At 38.0% G+C, this 25,488-nt stretch overlaps 1 protein-coding gene across 1 annotated transcript in view; it reads left to right on the top strand.

Annotated features, from left to right (window-relative positions):
• The window catches only part of PTPRK (protein tyrosine phosphatase, receptor type, K), a gene marked incomplete at its 5' end in the record, with an annotated part of 36,738 nt that extends 11,529 nt beyond the window's left edge, over window positions 1–25,209 (top strand). The window contains 17 exons of the mRNA XM_010188127.1: window positions 721–732; window positions 1,899–2,083; window positions 3,864–3,951; window positions 4,937–5,013; window positions 5,208–5,225; window positions 7,619–7,655; window positions 9,365–9,462; window positions 10,192–10,308; window positions 11,048–11,202; window positions 12,287–12,422; window positions 14,232–14,381; window positions 14,911–15,084; window positions 18,200–18,331; window positions 18,562–18,687; window positions 20,601–20,764; window positions 22,004–22,139; window positions 24,713–25,209. Coding sequence (XP_010186429.1) covers window positions 721–732; window positions 1,899–2,083; window positions 3,864–3,951; window positions 4,937–5,013; window positions 5,208–5,225; window positions 7,619–7,655; window positions 9,365–9,462; window positions 10,192–10,308; window positions 11,048–11,202; window positions 12,287–12,422; window positions 14,232–14,381; window positions 14,911–15,084; window positions 18,200–18,331; window positions 18,562–18,687; window positions 20,601–20,764; window positions 22,004–22,139; window positions 24,713–24,766 — 1,859 coding nt within the window. The remainder of the gene's footprint in view (window positions 1–720; window positions 733–1,898; window positions 2,084–3,863; window positions 3,952–4,936; window positions 5,014–5,207; window positions 5,226–7,618; window positions 7,656–9,364; window positions 9,463–10,191; window positions 10,309–11,047; window positions 11,203–12,286; window positions 12,423–14,231; window positions 14,382–14,910; window positions 15,085–18,199; window positions 18,332–18,561; window positions 18,688–20,600; window positions 20,765–22,003; window positions 22,140–24,712) is intronic.
• Between the last annotated feature and the right edge of the window lie 279 nt (window positions 25,210–25,488).

Consider the following 25,488-nt stretch of genomic DNA (forward strand, 5'->3'; position numbering starts at 1 on the left):
TTAGCATATACCAAAGGTCAATTGTAACAGACACAGACACGAGCAACTGTGAACCACAAGGACAAGGAATTAACTGAAGAACAGTTTAATAGTTCCTGTTCGCATTTTCATCTACTGGTAATGGTGTTTTGGACATTATAGTCTCCTGATATAAGCAAAGCAATGCTAGTTGGAAGAGGTAATATTTTGCATTGCATGGACTGAAATAGTGGAGAGAAGCAGACACACTTTTGGGCACACTGTGTAGAAGGGGTTGAGTACCTGTAAGCTAGTTCTTTTGGAACTAGGTCAGTTGGGCTACTCCATCTCCCTATAGCTCTTACTTGGCCCAGCATCACAAAATGGTTTTTCTCTGTTTTCTTTAGAGATGAACAAAATTTTATGGGTTCTAAATTATGGAACATGTTATTTTATATGAAGCTCTTATTACTTTGTAGCTGTACTAGGTTTCTTTTTCTTCATGGATAGGTTGTTAATGCTATTCTTCATTCTGTGTACATTAGCACTAAGTTAGTATGACAATTTTGCTTTTCCCAAGTCCCTATCATTACATTGATGGCATAATAATGTGACCCTTATATTTTTAAAACAGCTTTCATTGTTACCTATTGTGAAGCTTTAACACCCTTTAATGTCATTTACTTTTAGTCATTTTCTAATACAGTCCTGAAATAAATTTCTTATGTTCTCATTGTTTTTTGCTGCTTCAATGGGTTAAAGTGCCTATTACTGGTGAGTATACTGTGAGGAATGGGGAAAGCTGCAAATCCTGAGGTGGATTGAAATGTGTATTATTTAATACAGGTAACACTACAATAAAAAGTGACTGTTGCATGTCGCTCACATTATTAGGCAGTTCAGTGAGGCATAAATGTATTGAAATTAGCTACTTGTGTGACAGAATCAGGTTTCTTACTGGATCTTGTTTCAGAAGGCGTTAAACGAAGTTTGCGTTTTGGTGGAATTGTAGAAAATCCAACTCTTGGAGTGTTCATTTTTTTCCCTAGAATGTTTTTCTTCCTAATCTGGATCCTTTGCAAGGAAAATGGTAAACTGATTTCAAAGAAGCTTAGGAGGCATCAGTAAGCCATTTCTCCTTTCGGTAACTACTTTCCAGGAAAGTTTCAATTAGAACTTTTCTTCCTCTCTAAATTAATTTGAACTACTGATTGCTAATTTAAAACAAACAAACATACAAGTAGACAAACTATTTCACAGAAGGGATTGACTAAATGTGATCACTTCATGCAACTTTGACATTTGGCTTTGATAAGAGGATTGGTATAGCATAAGGCATTACAGCAAACTTCTTTGTTAATACAGAGCAAAAACCGTGGCTGATAGCAGCACACTCAGCAGTTTCATTTCTCTGCTAAAAAACCTGAATTAAAATGACCACTCTGAAGTCTTGATTTGTCTTCCCAAATGGAGGTGATGTTCTGAAGTGGTAGTATAATTGCTTCTCTTTTTTACTGGGATCTCAATTTACTGTTTTTTGGCTTTAGACAAATGATGTGCTGATACCACTGCAGAGTTATTGTAATTTATTGTTTAAAGTGTAGTATTGCCGTTGATACATATTAGCCATTAAAAAGTTACTTTGGGTGATAGAGGCTGGAGTTCGCAAATACATTAATGCCATAAAGTTTTGTAGCTTCAAATAAAATGCCCTTCAGACATCTTTATTGCAGGATGAAGGATTGGAAAGTTTTGTAAGTGTTTGCTGTTAAATTCCTTTATGTACTTCACAGTATTTATGTGCTGGAGAGTAAGTGCTATGCGTTCTCAGAAATTAAACATGTTTTTGAAGGAAGAGGTGGAAAATAGATGTTGATATGTATAGCAGCAGGTGTTATTGCCATGCAAGTACCAAATACATTGATTTCTTGTGAATACAGATGAAAATCACAGTGCGACAGCAGAGTCCAGCCGTCTCCTGGACGTCCCTCGTTACCTCTGCGAAGGCACAGAATCCCCGTACCAGACTGGGCAGCTCCACCCTGCTATCAGGGTGGCTGATCTGCTGCAGCATATTAACCTAATGAAGACCTCTGACAGCTATGGATTTAAAGAGGAGTATGAGGTGAGATCTTCAGTGGTGGGTTTTTGCTAGGAAAAAATCCCTTTGAAAGTTGCAGCCCTTTGTTTGCATTGCATTGCAAAAGGATGCAACTAAATGTCAATGGTTTAAGTGAAAAGCAGATAAAGATAAACCAGCATAAGATTCCTATATATGTAGCCTGAAAGTGAAATACTGAGTGGAATCCAATGGTCTGAGCCATTATAAGTGCCTGGAAAAAACACTCTCTGTATTCTCTAAGGCATAAGAAGACATGCCCTGCTGAATCTTTTCAACGTATTGTAAGAAATTGCTGCCTTTTTGTTGCTGCATCTTAGTTGAAATGCTGTAATTAGTTATGTGAGTTTTCCTAGCCATCTTTAGTGCAGATCTCCTGAATGAGGTTAAGGTAAAGATTTAACCTGACTGGTTTTGCAAGAAGCACTGACTGGAAGCACTCTTGTGATTTATTATAGCATCTCAGTAGGGCAATACTGAGACTAAACTCCAGCTGAGAAGCAGTAAAAGCATGCTGAGGGTATTATGTCTTGAAGTTCTAATTAGATCTGCCTGAGCATGTCTATTTGCAACTTTAATATTAAAATGGAAGCAAAATATTTCTCAGCACTGGAGATAGAAGATGAGTACAGATTAATTTCTCTTCTAATCTCTGAATCTTTTGTGATTCTTAGGGATTAGAATATCAGGCAGGACACAGAGTAGGGATGGGAATGGTACTGCCAAGGTTGCACGCAATACAGCTAGGTTTAAAATGAGTTTTCTCTAAGTAATCTCTTCTGACTCAGTTTTCAACCTTCTCTCCTTTCTGCAGCTGTCTCTACTGTAACATAAGAACTGGAATAAATAAATGTGTGGTTTTTAAAAGAATTTTATTCTCTTTTCCTCTCTTTTCCTTAAATACGCTTCGTTATGCTCTGCCTAACTTCAGGGTTAAGCCCAAGTGTCAACCACTGCTGGGGGGGAGGGTGGTCCCTGATGCCATATCAGGTGTTTTCCTACTTGCTCCTTCTTCTATTACCATACACAACATCTTTGCCCTGACTTGGGCTTCTGAATGTGTATTAAAGTTTTGTTTCCATGGCTACTGTGTACTTTCTGGAGATAACTTGCCCAGGTCAGGATAAGGGAACATCTGGAAGGAAAGAATAGCATAGACCTGCAACAGCTGTAAAATATCTATGGGCAATGAAGAAAAAAACCAAGGAGGAATAAAAGCTGCTTCTATCACTTACTGAGAGATCAGAGTCTTAAGAAGAGTTCAAATAGGTAGAATAATTTTACTAGTGGATAGAGGAAAGGATGTGAGTAAAATCAACATGAAAAATAAACATTGGCAGAGGAGGCTTCGTGAAGGCTGTGTAGGAAGAAAAGTCATATTGCTAAGCGATATGAGGAAAGCAATGTAATGCTGTAGTACACAGGCTATATGTTATGGTGTCTTGTAAGACACCCTCTTAAAAGGGTAATCGATTTCCCTGTGCTTTCTCAGCTTACTGTTGTTTTTCCATAGCAAAGATGTCTGAGCAAGTTTAGCCTTCCAGCAATTCCAGGATTCGAAGTCCCTCTAGAATCCCTCAGTGACTTGCCCATTGACCCGTAGCGGTCGAGGGAGAGAGCTTCCCTTCTTCTCCAGATACTTTTCTGTACCATGGTGCCATCTGGGTGACCAGAGCGGACAAGCAAAGCTGACCTTTCTTTATGGTAGGGAAGTTCTTTTAAACTGTTATTTTTGGAGATAAATTAATGGTCAGAATGTTTTCTTTCGGAACATTTTTATTTATAGAGTTTCTTTGAGGGGCAGTCAGCTTCTTGGGATGTCGCTAAGAAGGATCAAAACAGAACAAAGAACCGCTATGGAAACATTATAGCATGTGAGTATCAGTGTGCTTGGTCTGAGCGGTAGCTGTAGTCGTGTGTTACTCGTGCCAAGTTCTCTCTTTCTTTACAAGTGTCCGATGGCGTAGCTGCTTAATACCACAAACGGAGAAGGAGGACAGTGCCTTTTCCAGCATTTATTTTCTTCTGTCCTTCACAGTTCAACTTTCTTCCTTTTATAACTCAGGCTGAATTTCGCCTTTGCATCTCTGTTGTACAGGCTGTGGTAAGCATATAAGAGCAACAAGCTAGCACTCATTTGGATGTTAATTCTGTGGCAGTTTTCTACAGTTGCAATTTATTTCAGCTAAATCTGACAGCTTCAAAACTTTATGTGATTTATAGCTAATACACCTGACTAGCAGTGGTGTAAAACTGATAATTAAAAGACGTGACTAAAATCAGAGGGTTGTGTTTCTTGTCTTTAAGCTTAAAGTTTCAATAGTTTAGATTCATCCCTGGGATAACACAATTTGTTGCTGTTTTACAAATGCAATCGAACATGCAGGAATGAAGCTATTGGAGATGTCTCTGAATGGGTAGAGTTACCTTTTCATCAGATCCAAAGTGCATTGCTAACAATTGCTTACTTTTTTAATGTCTTAATATGAGCTTAAGCAGGCTGGGATCGGAAGTAAAGAAACAGTAAACAGGATTTTTGGTTTTCTAGATTACCATCAGTGGAGCGGATTTTTAAAGGGACTTTGAGCAAGCAACCTGGTTTCTCTGTGTCTTTTTAACCATGCATAATGGTGTGATACCTTTCAGCTACACTTAAAGAGGATTAGTGAATGTTTTTGAAGTAATTGGAGACTTCAGACTAAATGGTTCTTTGTAATTCAGCATAAACACTTACTATTTAAGGGTTGTAAATTGTGAAGTGCTTATGCCAGCTGGTTTTGGTTTTCTAGACAATTTACCTTAATATCTTACTTAAATATCAAACTTCAAAAAGGCACCGTAACCACTTGGTTTTTACAGATGACCACTCCAGGGTGATTTTGCAACCTGTTGAAGATGATCCATCTTCAGATTACATTAATGCCAACTACATAGATGTGAGTGGATTGCACAGCTTTCTCCCTCTCAATTTGCCAGCTTCTCTATGTGAAACTATTGCATGTTATGCCTACAAATTTATTGAAAGCTTTCTTTTATTAAGAACAAAATGTACACTTTCCTTGTTCTACGTCCTAGTACTCACTGACATTGTTGTGCTTTCTTTCACATCTGACTTTGGTTTGGGCTGTAGATTTGGCTGTACAGGGATGTAAGTACCACTATATGTGAATAACAGCATCCTATTGTAAATATTTAATATAGATATTGTTATTAATTACTTTCCTATTCTATTTTTATCACTATATAACTATGCATGCCTCATCTAATTTGTCTCATCTATTCCCTTAAAAAATTTCCTTTTGTGTGAATAATTTTTGTACTTGTTTTGAAAAGATAATTTAGCCTTTTAACATAGCTCTGAATATTGTTAGATATTGTTAGATAACTTAGGTGAACCTGTCTGTTAAAAAGAACGTGCTGTTCAGTTTTTCTTTTAAATGATAATGATTTTGGCCACTAGCTTTTCTTTTTCCCTTCCCATTTATGTGCGAGAAGCTGGATAGTATATTGTATTGTAATTGTCTGAAAATGTGCCTGTGAAGTAGTCATAATATATGTTTGGCAAAAAAAGAGGGATGATGGGCTTGCGGGAGAAGAGGGTTTCTTTTAACAACAATTTAGACAATATTTAGCTGACGGTTGTCTTAAGATACTAATTTGAGTTTTACAAAGTATATACACAAACATATATATATGTACATATATATATATTTTAACATCATAGAAATTTCCTCACTTCTGCAGAAAACTTCTAAAGTTTGAAATTCCATGCTTTGATTAAAATACAAATTAAATTATAATTTTTTAAAAAAATTATACAAGTAGGAAATTTGAACAAGTTCTGCCAGGTGTTTTGATTAGCAAAATATAACTTTTATTCAATTAACACCTTAGGAATCAAGAAGTTGCTATATTCAAAGTAATTCAAAAGATACTGGAATAGCTAGTACCAATGTTTTTAAAATACATGGCTTTAGTTACTTCCCTTTATAATTGCACCTTACTCATTTTTCCTGTCCACTGTTGGTTGTTAAATTATTTAAGACTCTCTTGACTTTCCAGGATATACAGATTTAGCTACATGTATATCGCTGTATCTTTGTTTTGGTATTTTTACACAGCAATCTGGGCCTTAAACAAGAAAACTCTCCCAGATTTGTAATAGTTCCAGTTCCTTGAGGATGTTATTTCTCTTATGTAGGAGTAAATAGTATGTTGTTATAACTAGACAGGAAATCTACAAGTTAAAACTGGCATTTTGCAATTTTAAAGTGACACTTTTACCCTCTTTTGGAAAGCATTACTGAGTGTAGAAAAGTGTAGCACAGGTTCCACTTCCATAAGTTGAAGCTGGGACTTTATATTAAGGGAGAAATGTTTTAGTCATTTGATGCAGTCTTGGTCTCTCGTAAAGCTAGGAGTAAGATATTCAGAAGTTTTTTCATAAGCCCCAGAGGAAAGTGCTCTCACTCTAGATAGGTTAATGAAGCAGTCTGTGAAAAAGGATATAAACTCCTTTGGTACATTGAAATCCTTCAGTTTAGTAGCATCTTCTGAATAGCAGGAATCCAAGGACTTGTGCTCCCCTGCAATACTTGAATCGAGTGGCCTAATAAAACTGTAACCTAGAAAATAATTTGAGTTATTTCTTTAACATTTGCACATTGTGAAATTCTGTGTTGTCTTCTCCAGTAACACTAAATTTTCCTTCCTCTTTGTGGCTAATGTTGCTGGCACTGGTCAAAAAATATTCTCAACTATTTCCTCAAGAGCAGAATCTCTTTGTTTTGTAATTTTTATGTAGACTATTAATGCTGGGCGGTACCGCTAGCACTGGCATAGACCCAGCTAACTGGAAAGGCTTAGTCATGTAGGGTTATCTACCTATCTATATATATAGATAGATATATGTATGTGCATATACTTGTGCGTATCATATCCAGTATAATTGATGCATACTTTGTGCAGTAGCACAAAATATTTTTCCAAATATTTGATAGCAGTAGAACTTTGTATACACATCACAGTGTCCAGCTCTAGCATGGGAAATGTCTGTCCCCATTAGTTATGTCTCGGGTACATACCTCTCTGTGCCCTACAGTATTTCTCTATTGTATAGAAGAAAATAGGTGTGTATTTTTTTGTATTGGATTATTTGGGAACACAGATCAACTATTGAGATAAGCTGATGGTACTAAATTTTTACTAAATTCTACCTAAATGCCCCAATATTTTCAGCTGGTGAGATAATATCAGTAGAGGGCTAATTTTTAAGCCAAAGGGACCCATCTAGTATACTCCTCCTCAATATACTACAATGTCTGTTGAAGTCAGATGTTCTTATTTCCATTTTATCTGTTGTCATTCGAACCTTTTCAGTATTAACTGTTTTGTTAGGTTTTAAGTTTCATGCTGCTCTTAAGTATTGGTTTGTTCTGAAAATGTTGTGTAGAGATAAGAATTCTGTAGGACCCCTTTGGTTTTATTTTCCCATTTCTGTTAGTAATGTGGTACTCAAACCAACCTATATTGCTGTTTTAGGGATATCAGAGACCAAGTCACTACATTGCAACCCAAGGTAAGAATCTGTCAGCATTAATCAAACCAAACAAGTGTTCTCTGTGGTGTCCAGCAGTGTTTTGGTAAAATGAAAGTAGATGAAAATACAGCATATCCAATATTGTGAGTTGTCATCTTGTGTTATAGTATATTAACATAGCATGTTCAGGTGGAATGTGAATAAATGCAAAAATTGCACTAATTTATCATGTTAATTAGCTATTGAGCAACTCTTTCAGTGATAAATTCAGCTGATAAAGTCAGAAGCTACTACCTTGATTTCCAGTTATGAAGATGAATAGAGGAAAGTGTCATGTGGACAGAAAAGAGAACAATTTCAACTAGCCTGAAGGCATTCTTCTTTCCATACTACAATGTATTATTTTAGTGTCTAGGATTTAGTCCAGGATGCAGATGGTGAAGATAGTAATGATAAATTAAATGCTATCTCAGAAAATCTGGGTAAAGTAAAGCCTTTTTGTAGGAAGAAGTGAAGGAAGTCTTTATTGTATAACACCCTGATAATAAAAATGGGAGTTAGAGGAAAAAATTGAATTTCTATGGAAATTATTCATTTTGTATTTCTGATAAAACTCCTCACAATGAGGACAACCAAATAGATTAATGTAAGATTGCACTGAAATATCAGAGGCTATGAATTAAAGTAAAAATAATTAGATTTAGATGTATCATTATTTGATCTGTGAGTATAAACAGATAGCTGGCTGGAAATACCCTGTTATTTGTGCCCTCTGTTGATTGTAGCTGCCCACAGGAAAGACAAACTAAAGGCTTCTTTTAAAGCAGAATGCTCAAGTTTCTGTCCACATTCTTTGTTTAGTTTTGGCTAAGTGCTGTCTATAAACAGGTCTCTCTATGGCAGTTAAGTCTAAATTTGTATTTTATTTCTGTTTTACTGTGTAAATCATTGCACATAATAGTGTGTAAAGGACACAGAGGTTTATTGCTGCTTTTGTATGCAGCCTTCAATCTAGCATATGAAGGAATATGGTTGGGTCTTCAGATGTTTGTTATATACAGTAATATTTATGCTACTGCTGGACTGTGGTCAGGGAGCTGTTTCTGAGACAATTGTAACAGGGTAAAAGCCTCTGCCACTCAACTGAATGTGTCTTGTCTCTGCAGCAGAGCAGGAGGTAAAGCTTAAATAGGCTCCTCATTAGCTTCACAGAAAAGTAGTTAAGTGAGTTTAAATACCCTTCAGTGGGAAGCTTATGGCTAAGTGCCTACTCGTGCTTGCGCACTTTGCCAAGAGCTGAATGGTAAGTATGCAGGATTTGTCCCATCGGCTCTCCCGACTGATGCATCACTGCAGTGCAGGCATCTCCTCAGTGAACATCTGAAGAAGCTCACACTCAACACATTACACATAACAAATATAAACCAAACTTAGAAATGTATCTATAGATGTAGTCTATAGTTGGACATGTTGCTGTGTCCTTGTAGTTTTCAAGCAACTTCTGTCATTTCGCTACATGAAACACCTGCTATTAATTTCTTTCAAGTGGTAATTCAGTTAAACTGAGAAGGTTCTGCATTGGTTAGAAATAACAATGCAGTCTGGAAACTGGCACGATGGTTTTCACAAAGCTTTCATCTTTGAGCAAGTGTGTTAATGTATGTCAGCTCTGAAAAGCACCTCATTTTATTTTTAGCGTTCGCTTTGACTGTTATTGCGCGGTATTACCCGGAATTTTTTTCTTACAGGTCCAGTTCATGAGACTGTGTATGACTTTTGGAGAATGATATGGCAGGAGCAATCAGCTTGCGTTGTGATGGTCACAAATTTAGTGGAAGTTGGGAGAGTAAGTTTTTATTTGGTTTGGTTTAGTTGTTTGGTTTTTTTTTTTTAATGCTACAAGCCTAAAGAAAAAACTGCTGACAAGACACACTATTGGCAGACTGTAGAAGAGTCTTGTGAAGGACAACCCTGCATCCCAAGAGGAGGGGACAGGGGGAGAATCCAGACATTGTTGTGGTTGTGGTATTGTGTAAAACAAAAGTTAACTTCTGAAGAAGACTGATGCTGTGCTGCTTTCTTAAGTCTGAATCCAAGATTCATATTTCAGCAAAATAGTTTTGTGTATTTTCACTCAAGTGAGCAGAGTAAGTGGACTAGTGAGCAAATGTGCTTCTATATCAGTGGGTAGAAATCAGCAAATTATTTACAGTTTAGCAGTAACACATCCCTCAGGGAGTAATATAAAGTATCTGAGATTACTTGCAACAGTTTGATTACTGATATGAAATGCATCTCAGTTTAACATAAGTGGAAATGTATTCCATAGCTCAGCACTAAAAAAAATATAAGTGCTCATTTAGAAATGAATTTGGCATCTAAATACAGCTGTATAAAGCAGTGGAAACGCCTTGTAGCTAGTGCTTAACTTGACAGAGCAGCCATTAGCCGTGATAAACTACAGGAGTTCATGGTCATTTTGGAAATAAATGTGGTGTAATGCGGTACATGCAGTAACATATCCTCAAGGTTTTATTTTCCTTTGGTGTAAAATGCATTCCCATTTTGTATTTAGGTCAAGTGTTACAAGTACTGGCCTGACGACACAGAAGTTTATGGGGACTTCAAAGTGACTTGTGTAGAGATGGAGCCCCTTGCGGAGTACGTCGTCAGAACCTTCACTCTGGGAAGGGTGAGCACATTTTGGAAGGGCTCAGCAAAATACTCTTCCCTCGTAGCAAGGAGTATGGGGGAGGCTAAGCTTGCACGTGCAGCTGTACAATACCAAATCCCCCTGTCTGGTGAGCAGGTCCACAGTGTAGTCAGCCTTACCTCACTGTGGGAGCGATGTATTGCATCAGCACTATCCAAACACGTGTCTCACCATGCGATTATGAATTTCCCCAGAAAAGCTTACTGCTGCCCTCCCGTCTCTGACAGTCACCTCTTCTCTGTAGCCACAGTTCTGAGCTGAGCTCCTGTACAGGGCTGTGAGTCACACCTGTCATTCATCTCTGCTCACCCTGCCCTGGGTGCCGCTCAGTCAATCTCTTTCAAAGAACAGATTCTGTGAATGCCATGTATGTGATACACTTGTGGTCTTCTGGTAAATCATTATCTTTGCCTGTAAATGTAGGAGGTCATTGTCTGTCTTAATTAGTAAAACTGAAAATCAATGCAAATTCCATTAAAGTCTATTAAAAAAAATGTAATGAGGCAAAACTGGCATACTTATTGGCAAAAGTAAAAATTGCAAACTTCAAAATGAAAAAAACAATGACATCTTTGAGCTTTGTATGGTCTTTGCTTTAAATAATTGGTGAAGTGATGAAAACAGTGTGTAGATTCTATCTGTGTGTATCATTATCTGAGTCAGAATATCTAGTCTATTTAATATCTTGAATTTCATGAACTTTTTTTTCCTTTTACAGAGGGGCTACAATGAAATCCGTGAAGTTAAACAGTTTCATTTCACTGGCTGGCCAGATCATGGAGTTCCTTACAATGCCACAGGCCTGCTTTCCTTTATACGGAGAGTCAAAATATCCAACCCTCCTAGTGCAGGGCCTATTGTTGTCCATTGCAGGTGTGTACAGAAGAGGTAGATGGATTTTTTCCACAACTGTGTGATTATTTACAGCAGTCTCTTTGAAGAGCAGCATCTTTTTGAAGTGATTTGTTTTTGTTGTCCCCTTTTTGAATTGCCTAATTCACACTGTGGTAGGATTTGGCTGTCTACAGCAATGTTTGGAAATAACTGGATTCTTGTATACTTTTCCTAAATAGAATAGCCAGATATTTTCTTTTTCCCTCAAGAGCTGCACAAGTTAAATCATATGCTACTTCAGGCTATCATTTTAGGTAGCCTACAACAATTTTGTGACAGAATTTGAGAATAAGTGTAGATGCAGCTGCTTTGATAGCTTGCTGTTGCATATAATAACAGATTATTAATTTAAATCAAAGTACACAAGTAGATGAAGGAAGATGGAATGAGGTTAATGGCAACAAATACAGAATGCTGTTTTTCCTGTGCAAGGTTTGTGTTATTGGGACACAATTTGACAAACAGTTTTCTTTCAGCACCATCAAATGTTTAATTACATTCTGTAGGTAAAGTTATTGAGCCTTTACAGATTTAAGAATTCACTGTGCAAAAACTGTGCAAGACTTTATATAAAACCAAAATAAATCAAGATAGATTCTTCTGGATGCTGTTAAATGTTCTGCCTGAACCAGCTCAGAGCTTGGCTGGTAAAACATATATTTGAGTTTCTTATTGTAATATATCACTTAAAATTCATTCTTAGTCTTATTAAATGAAAACAAGGTCTGTCATATTTTGAAGTGCATGAGCTTAATTATCCTCCAGATTTCAGATTAACTACCTTTTCTTTTTTACTCTAAGTATGAATCTGGGTAATAAAAGAAGGAAACAATGAGGGTTTTTTGCTGTTGCTTAGTGGGTCAAATGTGATGGAAAAAGGTTGTTTAGAGCACATCAAAAGATTTAAAGGACATTATGAAGAGAAGGAGAGAAGATTAAATTAGACAGTGGTTGTGATGAAAGAACTGAATGACTTTATAAAAGTGCTCTCCGTAACGCGTTTATAAAGTTTGTAGGTGTCTTATGGGGCTATTCCTAACAGTATTTACTGATTTTTTTTTAGTGCTGGTGCTGGACGGACAGGTTGTTATATTGTGATTGATATCATGTTAGATATGGCAGAAAGAGAAGGTGTTGTGGATATCTACAACTGTGTCAAAGCCTTACGGTCCCGTCGCATCAACATGGTACAGACAGAGGTATGGCAATTTGCCTTCAGAGCACCTGATGCTTTCTGAAATGTGCTAGGTCAGAATTTCACTGTTACTCTGAAAAGCACAGGCAGTGGCCCTGCTGTGGGGTTATCTACACTGGGGAGCATTGCTCAATGTAAACAGCACCCAGAATCAGGATGGTGCAACAAACCTGCAACCTCTTTCAGTCTTCAAATCAGCAAGGGCCTAACTTCACAAAAAAAGGAAAGCAAGGAGAATTTTTTTAGGAAAGACACTATAGTAGGTCTGTCCGGCATGTGTCTGGTATCAACAATTCTAGGAACCCAAAGTCAGAATTTCAGCATGTTGCCACTGGTTTTAAACTATTTCCAATCACTTAATCAGCAATTTGACTTAGCTGTGGAACTTTATGTCCCTTTCACTCTCATTACAAAGTCTTTTTCCTTTTCTACCCTTTTTGTCTTTTGACATGCCTTCAGCAACTCCACAGTAAAACCATTGCCTTAGTGATGAAGCTATAACAGCTCCCATTCTGTCATCTGAGTATCACTGAGCTTCTACAGAAACGTAGGTTATTGGTTTATACTAGGACAGGTTACCTGAAGCGGTTTGCAACTTCTCTCTCCTGTCCTCCATGTGGACATCTACCTGAGAAGTTATTTCACCTGTGATGACTTGCAAATCTCTGCAGTTCACAGCCAGACATATCAATATAATTTGGTATGGTTTTTATTCCATGCTGCAACCTGTGACAATGTTCCAAATCAACCAGCCCTGCTACAGGGCCATTAACCTTTCGGAGTTGCGTGGGTGGAGTGTTTCAGTGTGACTGCTTCAACCACCCCAGTTCAATCTGCTCTTGCATGTGAATTAGCAGCCCTAACAATTCCTTTCTCTCCCTTTCACCTCTTACTTTTCATCTTCCCTCAGAGGTTCATACTTACACAGCAAAATAAAGCTGTAATTGCAGCAAGTTCTTGTGATGGTCATCTGGACAACAGTGATGGCAATAGCTACATAGCTGTGGGTAAGGCAGCACAGGCTTTAGTGCCAGAATACGACCATGGTCCCTGGACATGTGCTTTTGTTACAGACACCTGTTAAAGTCTGTGCTTTTAATAACCTGATCAGTATCCATAGTAGCTAGGTGGCACAGTTCTTGCACTTTGCTGCATAGACATGATTTAAATCTGTTATGGTGAGTAAATATAAAAGGCTTTCTGTAAAAAATTGACAAGAGACCTGTTTGAAATAGCAATGCAGTTCCTTAGGGCTCAGGATATTTCAAGGCAAGTCAGAGGAAAAAAATGGGAAGAAATGCTATTTCTGTTGGGACACATTAGAATTTATTACTGGCCTAGAGCCGACTGTCAGACAATTGGTGTACTAGCTTGCACATACTTAAGGGGAACACAGCATGTCAAATACTTGCTAATCACACTAGTAGCGCTTGAAATAATTTACACTTTCTGCTAGTATTATAAGACTGAAAGCTATTTTAAAAAAACCCAAAATGAGTAAAGCCAACGAGTCACTGGCATATACACAGAAACCCACAACTACCACAAGAAAACGGAAAACCTCCTGTTAATAAATTGCTATGCCTGTTCTATTAAGTTTTACTGAATTTAAATTGGTTCTGAAGAAAACATCCTTGTTAACTGCATCCCAATTAGGACAAGATTGTGTTTGTGCTAAAGCGGACTGATGGACACGACCTTGAATGACTTTTACAGTGTGCAAGAGATCTGTTTATTCTAAAAGCAGGAAAGATCTGTTGTTTGGGTTTTATTTAAATGGCTATAATTTTTGTTTCTTTGCCAAATTTGGTAGGAGCAGTACATCTTTATTCATGATGCCATTCTAGAAGCTTGCCTGTGTGGAGAAACTGCCATTCCTGTCTGCGAATTCAAAGCTGCTTATTTTGATATGATTAGAATAGACTCTCAGACAAACTCTTCACATCTCAAAGATGAGTTTCAGGTATTCACAGTTCCTACTAACTCTTCATGTGACAATGATTTTTTTGCTTCTAGGTACATTTAATTTATTTTAAGGGGAAGGGTTTTCATATAATTTTATAGCATTTGATCCCTTACTTTTAGTCCACAAAATAACCATGAGTGCTTTATGTGCTTTGCAGAATTGTTTTAAATATGGAATATCTTCCTTTGAATAAAACTGCAGTGAGTATCTGTCTGGCATAGAGAGCAATGACTAGGAACCATAGAGAGTTTTGGCTTGCATTTGCACAGCTAAGTCATAGCTCTTTAGGGCTCCAAAAGATCTTTTTTGTTTTATTTCTTTCAGAGGGGGTGCTTGAAAAGCCCCAGCACGTCCATCAAACAGTTAAGAGCTCATATTTGCTAAAGCAAGCATCCTCTTTCCCCAAGTCTTCTTGCTAATGCCTCACATTTTCCCATATTGTAATATATTAAAATAAAACTTGAATAATCTCAAGTCCACTGCCTGTTAGTTCAGTGTGCTAAAGCAAGTGTCCTCTCTCTCTTAGACCCTGAATTCTGTTACCCCTCGCCTGCAGGCGGAGGACTGCAGCATAGCCTGCTTGCCAAGGAACCACGACAAGAACCGCTTCATGGATATGCTGCCACCTGACAGATGTCTGCCTTTCTTAATTACTATTGATGGGGAGAGTAGCAACTACATCAATGCTGCTCTTATGGACGTAAGTGACTACCTTCTTTGTCTGCATAGCGTGCCGTGGAAAGCTGTGTAATAGGAGAGAGAGCACTTGCTGGTTTAAGAAAAGGTAATTCTTCCTGTAGCGTGCAGTAAAACAGTCCTAACGAAGAAGGGGATAGGGGGGAGGGAATGGGTGAGAAACCCCACCAGCTTGCATTGCTTGTTCTGAAGGTTCGTTTTCTTCAGTGCTTTGCATCCGTGGGGGACTCACTGGAAATCTCCCCTTTTCAACAGCATTATATGAAGGCCTGCTCTCCATCCCTTCAAATCTCAGCAGGATCTCAAAAATCTACTGTTTGTCAGGAAGTAAATATTACCTACCTGAGCATGAGGTTACTATCGCTATTTTATAAAAAAGGCCATGTATATTGAGGCAGGAGAGACAGGGGAAGAGGGGAAAAAAAATCTTTATTTGTCATGCTTGGGAGTAGGGCTGGCATTTTTGTTGTTCATATTTTGAGTTGCAGCTCTTTAAAGCTGAGTTTTGAGTGACACAAGTATTGTCAGGGGAAAAGATGAATTAATGGGGAAAATGGAGGTGAACCTGCTTATAGGTGTCTGATCGATAAAGCAGTTCATCACATGTGCTGTCTGATACCTGCCTGTGCCTGCCATTAGCATTTCCGAAGTTAAGCCCCTAAAGCCACCTTTACAGTAATTACTTAAACGACTGTCCTGATTTCCAGGAGCATCTTCCTTTCCTCAAAAATGAAATGCTATCAGAAACTGCGGTGTCAAGAAGAGATACTCTAATAAATTGACAAATAACAGCAGAAATTGTCAGGACTGAGTGGTATATTCATCCCAGAGTTCTACCTCAGCTGGTGCAGGAAACATTTGAACTGCTAGCTGAATGCAGTCCCTAATCTCACAATAAGCTATTGTGCCTGAAAAATAGACGGGTAGCATGTGTGAGACCAATCTGTTAGGGAGGTGCTGGGGCTGAATTGATGAATTAAAGCAGTGAGCAGAATTTTGGTAGCAACCAGAATTGTTTAGAATTGCTGTTAAAATTACATTAAGCACCTGGATAAAATTGATGTGCTGTGGACCAACTAACACAGCTGCACAGAGGAGTGTGGTTGGGGGAGAAAGGAAGGCATCGCAGGCTGCATGGCTGGGTGGAGGCAGGACTCTGAGTATGTAACAGTGTGTGGCAGGCAGGGACAGAAGCCAAGCAATGTATTAATGGATGAGCAGTCAGAGGCATGTAAGGAAAGACAGAAATGGTGGTAATAAAAGGATAAAAGCAGGGAATAAAAGTAATTTATTACAATGAAGGCATGTAACAAGGCTACAAGTACAGGGTTAAAACTCTGGGTAATAAAAGCTTTCTCTTGCCCTTTCTCTTCTGTTTTGTCTAAGACTGATTTATTCAGAGAGGAGGGGACCCCACTGCTGGGCAAGGAAAGGGGACTTTTGATAGCAAAACAGAAATGGAAACTTTCTCCTTTCCACAATTTACTTGTCCCTGCATTCGCACAAGAAGGTGTGAAATACGATTGAAATAAAATTAAAAATAAAATTATTATAATAGTAATAACAATAATAAATTGTAGTGATAATAAAGACAACAAAATACCAAGAGAGAATGGAACTGAGAGGAAAAAAATGAGCGACGCAACTGCTCACCACCTGCCAACCAACATCCACCCAGTCCCCGAGCAGCAATCACTCCCCCTAGCTAACTCTCCCCAGCTAAAACATTGTCTCAGCACAAATCCAAAGCTTAGCTGAGATAGAGTTTCTTTTCCTTTGTAGTAGCCTGTGATAGAGTTAATTTTCCTTCATGCTAGTTGCTATGAAGAAAATTAACTCTATCCCTGGCTACTATAAAGAAAAATAAATTCTATCCCCAGCTGAAAACCAGCACAATAGCAAACATAGATTAAAAAAATGTCAGCCTCCTTATTCTGTTGTCTAACAAATAATGATGGTAAAGATATTATAGCAAGTATATGGGTGAAAAGAATTGTATTTTTTTTCCTTCTGGACATCACACTGTGCTCTTCAAGAGTATGTTGATAGATTGGACATGAAGATCCCTCATACCAATCTACAAACAAGCAGGCTTCCATATCTGAAGTGGTTTTAGCTAGCCTGCCAGGTCTTTCTCCTAGGTTAATTTACTATACTTAATTCAGTAAAACACCAGCCAAACTGCTTTTGATACCAGTACGAGTATTAAACATGGGGATTTCTGCACTGCTTAAAGCAGTCCCAGCACTTCACCTTCAAACTAGTGACTTACAATCCTATCCACCTACAAGAACAGTCATCATCTTACTCTGTTTCTCAGGTTAACCTGTTGGTGCTTCCTTGCCAGTTCATATCTATATTCCTTCACTGTAGAACTCTTCCGTGCATCGTTGCAAATTGCCTGCAGGAAACTTCTACTCTCTCCTCTTCTACTTGCTGCTGGTAATACATGTGCTGCAGGGACTTAGCCCCTCTACAGTGAGTTACATCTCAGCTAAGCTATGCAGGCTGGAAATCCCTATTTGCAGTTGTGTATAATGCAGCATACAGAAAATGGAATCTGCTGTCATAACAGGAAATAGTATATTGCTGTTTAACTTCTGCTTTCTGCTGGAAATGGGCCCTTGTAATCCTGAAGGTCAGTTCTGTTGGTGACCCCCTGCCTGTGGCACCGAAACAGAATTTGGGGTTGAGCTTAGTCCCCAGTTCAGTCACAGAGCTCATGTAACCTGCTGTGGGTGGGGTAACCTGAGACCTCCGCACCCCTCTCTGGAACACAGTGAGAAGGTTTCCTGCTTGGTCTCCTAGACACAGCACCTGGAGTGGAGTTGCCTGAACCTCAGCTCTGCAGAGCCCTGAAGAGCATCTTCAGTGCCCCAGGCATATCTGAACTGAAACGGGGCTTGGCCCGTAACAAAGCAGAAGGCAGACCTGAGCAGAGTAACCTCTTTGTTCTTACTGGAGACAATAATGTATTTTTAACAGCAGCTTTGGTGAAATCTGGTGCAACTGATGTCACAACTTTGTTCTATTTATATGTTTTTTTCTGTTGCAGTGTCTGAGTGGAAGTTATTTAGTACTTCCTCTACCGGTGCTAATAAAATAATTTGCCTTTACAGAGCTACAGGCAGCCAGCAGCTTTTATTGTCACACAACATCCTTTACCAAACACTGTGAAAGATTTCTGGAGATTAGTGTATGACTACGGCTGTACTTCTCTTGTGATGTTAAATGAAGTCGACTTAGCACAGGTTAGTTTGGGGCTCGAGTTTTCCATGTACCATACATGCTTTAATCGCTCTGGATCCACTACATGATCAAAATGTAGAGCAGTGCAGTGCCATTACAGTTATCCTCTGCTTTACAGCAACTAGTTAACTCTAGTTTCTCAGTAAAGGCTAGACAAGATGTTTGCAGTGGAATAAGGCAATGCTCAAGTTCTAACTTACCACTTAATTATGCCCGTTTTGCTCTGGTGCAGGGCTGCCCGCAATACTGGCCTGAGGAAGGGATACTGCGCTACGGTCCCATCCAAGTGGAATGCATGTCGTGTTCAATGGACTGCGATGTCATAAACCGAATTTTCAGGATATGCAATCTAACAAGAGTAAGCATTCTCATAAGAATGTGTAATGGAAAAATATGTCATTTTTAATGCTGTCTAGACTCTTGTGGTTTTCAATTTTGAATACTAGTAAAATAGTAATGTTCTTAAGACATTACCCAGAAAAGAGTCCGTCAAGCGTCAATACTAATTTCTAGTACTTTTATATAGCTACACACCAAGCAGAGAGAGCAGTAAGTGAATGGCTATTGTTCTGTAGCATTCTCCTGATGAGTAGAAGATGTATGAGAAGTATCCTGTTTGTAATATCCCTTTAATGAACATGTAGTGACAGATACTTAATTCATAGCTTCTGTAAGATGTTTCCTATGGTGAATCAGAAACAGGAGAGTGGAGGCTGGTTATGCAACCAGCATCTTCTCAGCCAGAGATGCAAGAACCACAACATAAAAGGAAGATTGTGGCACCCTGCAAAGTGGGGTGTGAAAAAACTCTGAGAGCTCCTCTGCCTCTGAAGGGTTTTGCACCACTGTGCCTTGACCTACATTTATCATCTTTTTCTCAACTTCAGTAGCAGTGCTAGTCTTGCATTCTTGTTGACTCTTTCACACCTTGCACCATCTTATCTTTTTGCTGTCCTGTAGTATTTTGCACTATCACTACATCTTCTCAAATCCTGTTTGCAACATGGTGTCTCCTCCTTTAGCTCTCCTCTATAAATCACTTATTTATGTTGCCTACATGTAAAGATTTACAGATTCCTGGGCCACCATTATATGTACAATGAACCAGCAATCCCTGTTTTACTTATCATTACCACTTCATATCTTTCATCCAATACTGAACCTACATGCCACCAATTGTTACTTGAGTATATGTTTTACTTTCATTCATTAATGTTGAAGAATAGCTATGGGGAAAACTGGTCACTGTGTATACAAAGCTTTTTTTTTTTTTAATTTGATCACATTTTCACTTTTTAGCATGCAGAATTCAATTTTTGCATGGCCAGTATTTTATTCAAACTTTTATTCTGCTTATATTCAGAGCTAAGAAAAACATTTTCAGCTCTTCATACCTTGTTTGGAAACTACAGGAAGCTAAGGTATAGGCACACTGGCAAATATTACACTGTAGTGGTTTTTTGTTGTATTTTGAGACTTCCTCTTTTTTTTTTTTTAGTTCATGTCTTATTTTCACTTTTTCCATTTCTTCTTTTTTATGTTGTTTTGATTTTCTACTCCTGTACTTCTTTTTGTCTCCCATGTCTTTTCATCTTTACATCTTGATTCTAAATATCTCTCTGCTCTGTTCTTCCTTTTCTAAAACTCACATTCCTACTCCTTTTTGCCTTCTTCAGCTCCAAGAAACTGAATAGACTATTTATTCTTCCAATTATTGAGGCCTTTCTTGTGACAGTCCAACTGTATTCAAAGCTCAGCCTGTGTAGCATCTAGCATATGGAAAGCTCAGTGACTGGCAACAAGGCTCTCATGATTATAATAGTCTAGCAAAAAGGGAAGACTTCAAGGAAAATAGTCATAATTGTGCATCAATATTACTTGCTGTTTATTTATAATGAGGGCAGTTCATGCATGGGAGCCAAAGGTATATCTCTTCATTTCTGTAGGTCTAAGAATTTAACAGTGATGTTTTTAATTGATTATTAATGTTAAGGATAAAAACCCTTGACATGTAGAATCTAGGGAATTTGTCCATTTAGAAGAAGTAAGGCTAGGTTTCATTAGTGATTGGTAAACTATGGTTTGGTAAACTGTGATGTCTTCAATGTACTTCCCTTTTCTTCATTTTTTGACATGTTTCTTGAGCTCAAGTGTTACGAATTAATGGAGACCCTACCATACACTTAGGCTTCATGTTAGTTTTATATTTTAGTTTTCTAAACCAGGATGTAAAGATGCCATATTGACCTAAAGCTCTTTGGTTTTCCTCAGCCACAAGAGGGCTATCTGATGGTGCAGCAATTCCAGTATTTGGGATGGGCTTCTCACAGAGATGTACCAGCTTCCAAGAGATCCTTCTTGAAGTTAATTCTTCAGGTTGAAAAATGGCAAGAGGAATGTGAAGAAGGGGAGGGCCGGACCATCATCCATTGCCTGTGAGTAATTGAGAGAAAGTCAAATTACTGCTTATAAATTAGTTCTTGTTTTAAGCTCAAGCAGTATTCTTATGGATACATTCTTTTGCACATGCATCTGTTTCTTTTATTAAAAAAATAATAAGACAAAACCACTGGTACTGTAGGTTGGCTTTTGGTCAACTTCCAGATTTGTCTGTGTCAGGTCAAGGTACCATGGGAATGAGTATTTTGGACATAATACTACAGTGATATTGTGTCTCGTCTCCTGCTGTACATAATAGCGTCTTTTTCAGGTACAAAGTGTGTACAGATCGATTTCTTCTGTACTGTTTCAGTAAGAAAGGCTTTTATGCTGAGTGCCAAATGGTTATTTTTTGTGTATCCCTTGTATATAGTGGGTTGCATTTTTTCCAGAAGGCCTACTATATTTTGAGGGTTTTAGTCTGAGAGCTATGAGTATATGGAATCAGAGAAAAGTTGTATAATACAGTATGTGATCCTAAAACTATTGTTGGTAAATGACCACTGACTGCTTATCTGAGCCTGATATTTAAATGGGAGCTGGTCTGGGGGCTTTGAAAAGGCAGCAGCTTTTTCTCCTTAAGCAGAGAATGAGCAGTTTCTCTCTTACCTTATTTAAATATAAAGTTTGAAACTGAGAAATTGAATTATGCGTTTCTTCTTACTTTAAAAAAAGGCTTCAGTTTAAGTCTTCAGAATTAACTTGTGGCCTTTTTCTGCCCACCCCTCCTCATTATCCCTGGATTCTTCTGGCTAATCTAAACTTAATAAGAAGAAGTACCTACCTTAATTTATTTGAAATGAAGATTAAAATAGTTCAGGAGTATCCCCAAAGGTCAACAAGGTATCGAATCAGTGATGCGTTGGCATTACTCTGGCTAGATAACCCTTGTACAGTAGGATAATGTAAGTGAGTCTTTTTCCAGAACTAAAGGGAAAATGTTGTACTTGCCATTGAACTTAGTTTTTTATTTCTAATGCCTATGTAAATTAGGCTATAGCATAGCTGGGCTGCATGGTGGGCTGTAAGGGCAGATTTCAAAAGAAGTAATTGAAAGGAAGGTCAGAAACAGCAAATGTCTTGGGCCAAACCCACTGGAGCTTCAAGAAGATTGCTAAAGCCTGGTCTCCCTGTAGACTCATGAATCACTCGTGCTTAAAGAGTGAAAGAATAGAAATGTGTTCGGGATTCTCATGCCATAGTGACATTTAACCAGCTCTTTTCCTTGTGTCCAGAAATGGCGGTGGCCGTAGCGGGATGTTCTGTGCCATCGGCATTGTGGTTGAAATGGTAAAAAGGCAGAACGTGGTGGACGTTTTCCACGCTGTGAAGACTTTGCGGAACAGTAAGCCCAACATGGTAGAAACTCCGGTAAGTACCAGCCCATCAGGGTTACGGCAAACAACCGGGGAGCCAGAGGCTCTCCTGTTGTGTGAGCCATGTTCTCAGTCCTGTGCCTATGAAACAGAGCTATATCCCTTGGGCTGCAAGAAGAAATATGCTTCTTGAGTGTACAGATAAGTCAGTATCGTGAGAGGCCAGGCTAAACATTTTACACTACTTTTCTTGTAGTAGTACTGTGCTTTTCACGGAAAACAGTCTGAGTTAACAGAATGCACTTTAATCTCCCAAAATAACCTGGTCTACTTGAAGAGAAGTTGCAGCGGGTCGTGCTCACACAAACAGCCTTGAAATTTCATGGAGCAAGACGTTTCTTCTTCGTAGGAGTAAACTGTGAAGTCCAGATTAGTAGCTGAAGATGTGAGCATTTTGCTTCTTAATAACAATTGCTGCTTTGAAAGCTGTATCAAATAATGATAGTGTTTGTTACTCAGATATGTAGTAGTCAAAGTGATATCTAAGAGCTTTAAAATCAAAGACTTTGATCTAGTATGTTGCAAATGAATATATAGAATCATAGAATCATTTAGGTTGGGAAAAAACCTTAAAATCATTGAGTCCAACAGTTAACCTAAATAATGAACAATATAAACAATAAAATAATATAAACTATATGGGCCTGAATTAGCAAAATCACAAGACTAAATATTTGTATGTACATTGCCAGAACTTAAAATAAGCTTCACTCTTCTGGTCCATCTTTATGTGTATGGTATGAGTGCATATCCATCCATGCGATCCCTTCAGTCATGAAAACTGAACATTGTTGGAAGTCTTTAAAAAAATGTTCTCAAGTGGATGTTTTTCCTTCCTGTAGGTGAATGTGAAAGCAGCTAGACAGTGTTTGGGAGTTTCTGCCATTTGACTCTCACACTGCCAGCAGCCAGTGTCATTTTTCAGCCAGATGGCTGTCTACAGCATAAAAATCAGGGATGCCAATTGAAATTAAAAACATTTTGCAGTTTATGCATAGGGAAAATTGCTTTTGACCTTGTGAACTTGCATATTGAGCAAAATGGCTGTAGCTGCCTCTTCCCATATTGCCCTTTTTTCCAGGTGTCAGTGTTTGCTTAGTATCAAGTAGCTCTGGTGGCATGATTTGCTTAATTATTGTACATCACTTCCATCCTTTGCCAGCACATAAATTAAGAAGATGGTTAAAATGCTAACAGATATAGCATCCTGTAGCAAGAGTGATGTTGGGCTAGGTATTGCTGGTTTTGCAGCAAATACTTTGCAGTCTGCAGTGCCATAGATGTCTGAGACACAACATATTGAATTGCTGCCTGGATTTCAGTTCACTGCTGTGAAAAAAACAGGTCAGACCACATGGAAAATTACTTGTGTCACTGTAAAGGGAAGCTAAGGTAGATTGTGTGCGTTTCTGATAAATAGTCTGTAAACTTATATTTCATTTCAAAATAGTCCTGAATTCCATTGTTGTTTTTATCTGCAGTTACTGAATTTCCATAGTTACGTGTTTCTGTTGTGTGGGTTTTTATTCAGAACTCTTGAACAGCAGTAGCTGTTAAGTTGTTAGTTAGAAAACAAACCAGGAAAAGCAATGTATAACACTGTCATGTGCCCTGCATTCAGCAACACGATCAGATAACAAAAATGAGCAGTGCAATAAAGCCTTTAAGATATCCCCACCACTTCCTGCTAATGGATCACACCAGCTTCCTTTGCAAACAAACATAAATCACAAAAGCAGATTTGTTTTGTTAGGTTGCAAGGACAATAGAGATTGAATTCATTTCCTCATATTTTCTTCTCCTTATTGCCATCTCTTCTCTCCTTCCTCCCTCCTCTCCCCCAGTACGGGCTCTGAACAGCTGCCTTGTTAAAAAGGAATGCTAACCACAATGAAATCTTGAGACTTAACTACTCTTTTTAAGTGTGCATCAGATCTCTTGGACTTTATATCAACACAACTGTACAAACGGGCTGCAGGCCCAGAGCAGCTTTGTGTTACAGCTCAGTATTCCCTAGCCATTCCCTGGCTGTCCAGCGCAGCAAGCACTGCTTAACTGCTCAGTATCAGCTAAGTTAAACATAAATGGTATATCAGAGTTGAGGTGCTTTCACTGCAAGAGTGCTCTGACTGATAGGAGAACTTTTCACGTTTGATAAACCAGTTCAGAAGCTGAAAAAATCAGAGAAGCAAATCATTGCATTCCAAGATTAAGTTTTTTTTGCAGTTGTTGGTTAGGGTGAGTTTTTAAATCAGAGCTGTAATATACTTATGTAATAGGAATTTTTTTTTTTTAAAAGAAAACTCAAGCATGTCAGGCCTGAAGTTAAAACTGTATAGTAGTTAGCAAAGACTATTCTTGTTTGTAGCTATTGCTACTAAGACTTCAGAATCATAATTTAACTACTACTCTTTTTTTCTTTCTTTCTTTCTTTCTTTCTTTCTTTCTTTCTTTCTTTCTTTCTTTCTTTCTTTCTTTCTTTCTTTCTTTCTTTCTTTCTTTCTTTCTTTCTTTCTTTCTTACTTAAGTTCTTTCTTTCTTTCTTTCTTTCTTTCTTTCCCCTTAAAGGAGCAGTATCGTTTCTGCTACGATGTTGCGCTGGAGTACCTGGAATCCTCTTAGTCTGAATGGATGTGACAAAGTTCACCAAATACATGAATCTCAATAAGCTGTTTTGACAACAGTTCTTGATCCTGTGAAGAAAGATTTTAAGGGAAGAGGGGGGTGGGAGGGATTTTAAATTTTAAATGCAAAGTATTTTTCTTATGAAGTTGTGTATCTTAATAAAAGAACTCAATCTGTTTCTATGCTTGTATACAGTATCAACATTTAGTGCCACATCAATACCATTTAATGAAAAACAGAGTCAGAAGAGATTTGCGCAAATTAGGACTTTTCAGTGTTTGTATATGCAGCTGTCTCTCAATTACAGTAGAGCAACCATCTGTTGCATGTATCAATATTTCCTATGTGGTATTAATTTTTTCTTTTTTTTTTCTTTTGATACATTGGTAAAGTACAATAACAGTGCAAATTGATAGTAAGGTTCATTCTTTATAAGTTTCAAGTGTTGCGTATATATATTATATATAGTAAAAAAAACAAAACCTGGCTTATTTTGTTTTAATGTGCAATGATGGCTGGATCACATAAAGATCTTTATAAAGAAACTTAAACATAAGCCAAAGACTCAAGTGTAAATATGTCTATATGGAGAAAGCACATGTATTTATTGTTTACTTGCATTCCTTTTTTGATGGCTGAAAAAAGAAGAATCATTTTTCTTGAAGAAAGCTTTTTTTGCTGAAATCAAGTGTAAACAATTTTTGTAGTTTATTTTTTGT

This window comes from Mesitornis unicolor, unplaced genomic scaffold (genome assembly GCF_000695765.1).
Source record: "Mesitornis unicolor isolate BGI_N332 unplaced genomic scaffold, ASM69576v1 scaffold897, whole genome shotgun sequence".
Classification (NCBI taxonomy): Eukaryota; Metazoa; Chordata; class Aves; order Mesitornithiformes; family Mesitornithidae; genus Mesitornis; species Mesitornis unicolor.